Here is a 7,894-nt window from a genome sequence, read left to right on the forward strand (position 1 = left end):
ATACAACATTAGGGATTCTACCTTTGTATACCTAGAAGAGTGTTTAGGCTACGCGGGGACTACTATAGAAAAGGTTGGGCTAGAGGGTGGGATCGGGTGAAAGAATATCTATTAGAGAAGACTCTTGGCTACCAAAGTCTGTAAGGTACAAATTAAATACTATTGTTATTAATGATGATATTAGACTCGTATCAGATTTAATTGATGATTGCTCTAGGGTTTGGAAAGAAGACCTTATTCTCAATACCTTTCAAATTGAGGTTGCAAATAAAATTCTGTAGATCCCTTTGTCGAGAGTTGCTCATGAGGATATTCAAATTTGGTGTGGCGAGCCAACTGGAGAGTTTACTGTGAGAAGTGCCTATAAACTATTACGAACAGGTTCCTTACTTCCTAATGAATATATATTACAACCAAACCCTAGCTACTTTTACAAAAAATTATGGGATTTACATCTCCTTCAGAAAATTAAAAGAACAATATGGAGAATTTCGTGGAATTACATGCCTACACTTGCTAACCTAAGGTACAGGAAAATAGTAGTAGATACATTGTGCCCAAGGTGTCGCAGATCAGTGGAGGACTCTGTTCATATGTTTCAGGACTGCCCTATTACAATTAAGGCTTGGGTTTGTCTGAATTTTTCATGGATACTTAATAATCTGTGTAGAAATAGTAGGGAGTGTGTTGTGTAGAAGCGTGTAAAAGAGTAGAATTATTGTACTAAAAAATCACACTAAGTTCAATTCCTAGGAAAGAGAGGTGGATCACGTAGATCACTTAAGTACCAGGTCTTTCCTAGCCAGAATATCCCTCTATCGTAATTTAACTGCACAATAAATCACTACAATCACTCTCACAAAATATGCAAAATAAACAATAAAGAACACAAGAATTTCAACGAGGTTCAGCAAATTTTGCCTACGTCCTCGGGCACTAACAAATATATTTCACTCTAAAATACAAGTGAAAATTTACAAATAAAGAGAGAGAATAATGCCTTAAGGAGAGAATGAAGCGACGTAAGCCGAGGCAAAAGTCCCGAAGGAAGGGAAAAACTAAGGCGTCGAGACGAGATCGAGACGAATCAAGTCAGTGCTATTCGGAAGTGCAACAAGGGCGTTGCGAGAATGGGTGGGGAGAATGTCACGGGCCATAGTTCAAAGCCCGTGACCATCACACCAAATGCATCCAATAGAGGTCTATTGTCTAGATGGGGATCATTTAGCCCACCAGAACTGGCCCGACTCAAAGAGCTGTTGGAGAAGCCTGTCAGATTGAAGCCTGGTTGGCCCGATAATGAAGATATGGCAACTTAAGCTAATTTGGTAACTAATCTTAGAAGATTGAGGGAATCATATCTTGTAAAGATTAGATTAGATTTGATATGGCATATCTTGTAAATCCTTAAAATAAAGGGATATGGTTAATCTCGTCCGTCGATGTAAATGTATCTTAACCGTCAGTTTTGGGGGAGCTCAACTATAAATAGAAAGCCTCTCTCTCATTTGTACTCATTCCATTGTATGTTGAATTCTTAAAAGAAAAAGAATTCAAAGAGCATTTACTCAAACACCTTGTGTGTGTTCTTTTCTATGGTTTTCTCTTGTTCTTTTGTTGTTCTTCTTTTGGAATAAATCACTTCCGCTCTTCAATTTGGTGCATTGGAGGAGTTCTTAAGGAATCCTCACTTGAGAAAAGGCTAACTTAAGCGAGTTTGGACGAACAGATCGCCTAAAGCCGTACGGATTGCGAGACAAAAGGTCTAGCCCCATGACAAGTGGTATCCAAGCTGTTAGTTCGAACCAAGTGACATCCGAGTTATTGGTTCGAAGGCACAGTTAGGATGTCGAAAGAAGAGTTCGAACAAAGGTGGGTAAGAAAGCCTTTGAGGGAGATGTCGTCGGCTATTGAGGAACGCGTGGATAAACTTGAGAAGTCCATGAAGGACGCAAAAGAGTCAGACAATGCGCTTGGGGAAAGCATTGAAAACTTGAGGGAGCAGTCCAGGGACTTTATGACCATGTGTCTCACTTCCCAAAGGGATAGCATGCAAGAGTTGCTAAAGGAAAAAGCTGACAGAGAGGAACAATGTTCTCGAAGCCATGGTAAAGGCTTTGAAAGAAGAAACAATGGCCACGACGATGGCTTTGAGCACAAGAATAGAGGAGCTCGAGGGAGAGTTGGCTTTGTGCCGAGCAAACGTGGGGAAAGGAGTGTCAAGTGCAGCACTAAGTAGCGAGGATGTCTCAAAGTCGAAAGAGTTTATGGGGACAAGGTCTACATACGATGTGGACAATTTCTTGTGGAGGGTGGAAAATTACTTTCGTGCCAAAGACATCGTGGATGATGCGGTTAAGGTAAACAATGCTTCAATGTTTCTTACTGATATTGCGCTTTTATGGTGGCAAGACAGGACCACAGATAAAAGGCAAAGTGAGATTGGGACGTGGCAAGAGTTCCAATGTGAGTTGAAGGAACAGTTTTACCCAGAATTTATCAAGGAAGAAGCTAGAGCAAAGTTGCAAGGGATTACACAACGGGGCATAGTGGGGGAGTATGTTCGAGAGTTCAAGGAACTCATGCTCCAAGTTTCAGATGTGACCGATAAAGAAGCATTGCTTGCTTTTCAGAATGGATTGAAGCCGTGGGTCAGACATGAGGTGAAACAAAGAGGTGTCCAAAAGCTGTCAGAAGCCATGACGGTAGTAGAGTCCGTGGTCAAGCTTGGGTCTTCCAAGTCCGAGGAAAGGGCGTATGTGAAAAAGATCACAAGGAAGATATTGTTGATGGCAATGGCAACAACGACAATAGTGGTAATGGGAAACCACGAGTTGGGAAGAAGAAACCCAAGAGGAAAAGGGACAAGCTGAAATGTTTTCTCTACGATGGTCCACATATATTAAAGAAATGTCCGAAAAAATCCACACTTTTTAAGAAAGAGAAGCCGATGGGTAAGGCCTTGGTACTTGGTTCCAGCACAAGGGGTGTCAAAGCCAAAGAGACTGAAAGTGAAGATGCCAGTAGAGTGCTTCTTGTGTCATAGTCCGTATAGGTTGTGAAAGTGTCCGAGGAAGTCTGTCATCGAGGGAACGATGGAGCAGACAAGGAGTCCAAGAAGCTTGGTTCGAGAAATGGAAAAGCCGAAGCCAATAGGGCAAAGAGGAGCAAAAAGAAGCGAGTAAAGTGCTTCTTGTGCCATGGTCCGCATGAGTTGCGAAATTGTCCAAAACAAGTCGAAATCAAAGGAAAGGCAACGTCTAAGCTTGGTGAGTTATCGGAGGGGCTTCTACCCAAGGAAGAGGTGAGTTTGTCATTGGCCTTGAAGGGAAAAGTTGTGATGAAAACAGTGAAGCTGGGACCAATAAGGCTCAAGTTGAGTGAAGCGTCGAAGTTGGCTGAGTCATCGACAAGGCTTCCACCTATGGGAGAGGTGGGTAGTGCATCGAACTTCAAGGAAAAAGAAGTGACGCATGTGGGACAGTTGACCAGAGTAAATGCAAATGTATATTATGAACATTTTGATAGTGTGTTGCATTCTAACTTGTTTACTTGGCAAGAACGTAGGGGCCCTTTCGAAGTTCTTGAGCAAAAAGGCCGAGAGACTGTGGGCAAAACGGAGCCAAGTGTTGTGAATCAAGAGGATTCTGTTCGAGTCAAGTTAGAATGTGGACAAGAGAGTGACATAGCTTCTTGTCATTGAGATGTACAAATGAGTAGGACGGTTCGAGTTAAGAAGCGACGTAAGTCAAGGCAAAAGTCCCAAAGGAAGCGAAAAGCTAAGGCATCGAGACGAGATCGAGGCGAATCAAGTCAATGCCATTCGAAAGTCGCAATGAGGGCATTACGAGAATAGGTGGGGGAGAATGTCATGGGTCACAGTTCAAAGCTTGTGACCATCGCACCAAATGCATCCAATGGAGGTCTAGTGTTTAGATGGGGATCATTTAGCCCACAAGAACTGGCCCGATTCAAAGAACTATTGGAGAAGCCTGTTAGATTGAAGTTTGGTTGGCCCGATAATGAAGATATGGCAATTTAGGCTAATTTGGTAACTAATCTTAGAAGATTGAGGGAATCATATCTTGTAAAGATTAGATTTGATTTGATATGGCATATCTTGTAAATCCCTAAAATAAAGGGATATGGTTAATCTCGTCCGTCGATGTAAATGTATCTTAACCGTCAGTTTTGGGGGAGCTCAACTATAAATAGAAAGCCTCCCCCTCGTTTTTACTCATTCCATTGTATGTTGAATTCTTAAAAGAAAAAGAATTCAGAGAGCATTTACTCAAACACCTTGTGTGTGTTCTTTTTTGTGGCTTTCTCTTGTTCTTTCGTTGTTCTTCTTTTGGCATAAATCGCTTCCACTCTTCAATTTGGTGCATTGGAGGAGTTTTTAAGGAATCCTCACTTGAGAAAAGCCTTACTTAGGCGAGTTTGGGTGAACGGATCGCCTAAGGCCACACGGATCGCGAGACGAAAGGTCTAGCCCCGTGACAAAGTGGATTACCTGGGTTTTCCAAAATTCATCAAGTGAGCAGTGTAGGTTATTCTGTTGTGGTCTCTAAATGCTCAGGCTAGATCAGGATTTGGGGTGGTTGCTAGGAACTCCTCGGGGGAAATGTTGGCCTCGATGGTTGTTTGTCATAAGGTGATTCCCTCTCTGTTTGCCGCAGAGGCGTATGCATGTTATCAGGCGTTGAGATTTGGAGTCCGTCTGGGTCTTGATTCAATTGTAATCGAGGGAGACTCGTTGACAATAATTAAGAAATGTAGGTCGAACAGAAGGGACAACGGAGATTGGGACCATTATTGTAAATGTTCAACACTATAAGGAGCATTTTCAACAAATTAAATTTCAACATGTTTCTAGATCTTCAAACACATGCACTCATCATCAAGCTATGGAAAGTTTGAAAAAAGGGGAAGATTTTTACATGGATGGGGCCATTCCGAACTTTGTGTGACGAGCAATGGAGAGGAAAAGGCAACAGAACCTGGACTGAATGAGAAAGGGAAATGGGTCTCTAGCAAGAAATGGGTAGCAAATAAAACTTTAGGGTTTTCTTTTTGGAAACTGATACCCCTTAGCAGCTGGTATTATAATTATGGGCAATTAATGGAAATTAGCCAGCTTTCTAATTTGATTGTTTTATTTGTTTTGGGTTAGGTAGATCTGATAGTGCTTTCTATTTTGCTTTTTGCTTTTGTCTTTTAAGTTTTTTCTATTTTGGGCTTACCTTTTGGTTTTTCGGGTATCTTTAGATTCTATTTTGTATTTTTGAATTTACATTAATCCAGTCTAGTATTTGTTTCAAAAATATATATAAAAAAATTACAGAAATAATATTTTCTAATTTTATTTCTTTTAATATTATCTTTTAAATATTTTAATAATATTTCATACTTAATTTTAAGGAGGATGACAAACATATTTTTTGATTTTTTTTAAATATTTAATTTTTGAATTAATTTACGAAACATGTAAATTTAAAGCATTAAACCTATTTTAGAGCTTTATAATTGGAATCAACGACGCATGCTTTGGGAAAAAGCGAGTCAATCGAGCAGAACTTCTGTCTCTAATCTAAGTTTCCTCTTCAATGGCGTGGCTCCGTTTGTTAACCATTATCGTAATCTCATGTCTTTCTAAAGCGCATCCGCAGCTTCAGTCAGGACTGGACCTGGGTTCGCTGACACGAGAACTGTTGCACTCAGCCAAGGAACCCGCGTTCTTCGATTGGTTAAAGAGGGTAAGGAGGAGAATCCATGAAAACCCAGAATTAGCATTCCAAGAACACGAGACTGGTCGACTCATAATGTCCGAGTTGGAATCGCTTGGGATCGACTACTCATGGCCTGTTGCAAAGACTGGTATCGTGGCCTCCGTGGGGTCAGGTCTTGAGCCCTATTTCGGTCTTCGAGCTGACATTGACGCCCTTCCTATCCAGGTTTTCTTTTGCCAGAAATCTTTTTTTTTTCCATAGGTTTTGTTTGGTAAGTTCGGGAGAAAAGTGTTTTTCTTTAAGGAAAAAAAATAGAAAGCTAAAATCAGGGGCGACGCCGGGGGACTGGCAGGGGGCGGTTGTCTAATCTGGCTAATATACCAAGAATTCTGTCAACTTCAAAAAGAATTTTTGGCTTCGCCCCTGCTAAAATACAGAATTATTTGATTCTCTTAAGACATTGGTCTAATCTGGCTAATATACCAAGAGAATAATGAAGAACTGTAATGAGCGCTGAATATGGTAGGATGTATAATTGGGTTTGCTCAATTTTTTATGTTTGTTTTGTATATATACCTTCTTCCCAATATATGTCAGAATACAAGTAATATTTTAAGAGAAAATGAAAAAGTTAGTATATTGAAGGAATTGGTGGAGTGGGAGCATAAGAGCAAGAAGCAAGGGAAGATGCATGCTTGTGGGCATGATGCTCACGTGACAATGCTGCTTGGAGCAGCCAAATTACTTGAGCGAAAGCGAGATGAGTTGAAGGGCACTGTTAAGCTTGTTTTTCAACCTGGAGAAGAGTCTTACGCTGGTGCTTACCATATGATAAAAGAGGGTGCAGTTGATAATGTCCATGCCATTTTTGGCTTACATGTTACACCAGAATTACCCGCCGGAACCGTAGCCTCCAGACCTGGCCCTATGCTTGCTGGCTCAGCCAGGTTCCAAGTCATAATCCAAGGGAAAGCTGGGCATGCTGCTCAGCCTCATACTACTAGAGATCCCGTACTTGCTGCATCATTGGCTATCCTTGCTCTCCAACACCTCGTTTCTCGAGAGACGGATCCTCTTGAACCCAGGGTAAATCTTGATAGACTTATTTTCTCCATTCACAATGCTTAAAAATCCGTATCTCACCAACCTGCAGGTTGTCTCAATAGGGTTCATTCAAGCCGGTCAAGCAGCAAACGTTATCCCAGAAACAGTAAGCTTTGGAGGCATGTTTCGGAGCATGAGCAACGAAGGCTTGTCTTATTTGCAACAGAGGATCAAGAAGGTATCCATTAACTAAACAAATCATAAATTTAAACTTCTAGTGTTGATATAAATGATTTACAGGTGATTGAGACTCAAGCAATGGTACATCGATGTACTGCAACCATAGACTTCTTTGAGGAAACAATGAGACCTTACCCTGCTACTGTCAACGATGAATCAATGTATGAACATGCGAAAAAGGTTGGAGAATATGTGGTTGGGAAATCTAATGTACTAATGATGCCGATGACCATGGGAGCAGAAGATTTCAGCTTCTATTCGAACAAAATGGCGGCTGCCTTCTTCGTGATTGGGACAAGAAACGAAACACAAAAACCAAACTACGGATTGCACTCACCTTACTTGATTATTGACGAGGATGTTCTTCCCATTGGAGCAGCCTTCCATGCTGCAGTAGCCATATCTTATTTGGATAATCATGGCAGGTAACTTTTTATTATTATCTTAGGATGAAGATTGGACACATCAAAATTATTACAAGCATCATATTAAACTTGCCACCCAAGCAAGAATTTGAACTCATATTTTCCCAAACCTTAATTTTTGTTTTGTGAAGCAATACCTTCATTCATTGCTCAAATCAAAGCTCTTTAAAAATTGAATCATGATAAGTGAAATTAAGAGATCTACCATTTATTAACCTATCATAGCGCTAAATATTTTATTACTTTATTTGATTTGAGAGTCCAAATATTAGTAATTGAATGGTAAATGGTATTGTTTCTTTAAAGACACCTTGTGTGAGTGTTCTTTTTCATTTTCTATTATTAATTATGATATTTATATATGGATAAAATACGATGTTTGAATAAACATTTGTCCAAATTTTATATTGTGAGCTAAATAATTAAACACGTATGAAAAATCAAAACCCTTGTAAA

The 7,894-nt window shown here is 40.3% G+C and overlaps 1 protein-coding gene across 1 annotated transcript; it reads left to right on the forward strand.

Moving 5' to 3' along the window:
* The first annotated feature begins 5,485 nt into the window (after nt 1–5,485).
* Nucleotides 5,486–7,618, forward strand: LOC107948777 (IAA-amino acid hydrolase ILR1-like 3). The gene is made up of 4 exons (XM_016883420.2): nt 5,486–5,954; nt 6,375–6,815; nt 6,883–7,011; nt 7,074–7,618. The coding sequence occupies exons 1-4, from the start codon at nt 5,607–5,609 to the stop codon at nt 7,440–7,442; spliced, it is 1,287 nt and encodes a 428-aa protein (XP_016738909.1). The 5' UTR covers nt 5,486–5,606; the 3' UTR covers nt 7,443–7,618.
* Nucleotides 7,619–7,894: the final 276 nt, after the last annotated feature.

Source organism: Gossypium hirsutum, chromosome D04, assembly GCF_007990345.1.
Source record: "Gossypium hirsutum isolate 1008001.06 chromosome D04, Gossypium_hirsutum_v2.1, whole genome shotgun sequence".
Taxonomy (NCBI): Eukaryota; Viridiplantae; Streptophyta; class Magnoliopsida; order Malvales; family Malvaceae; genus Gossypium; species Gossypium hirsutum.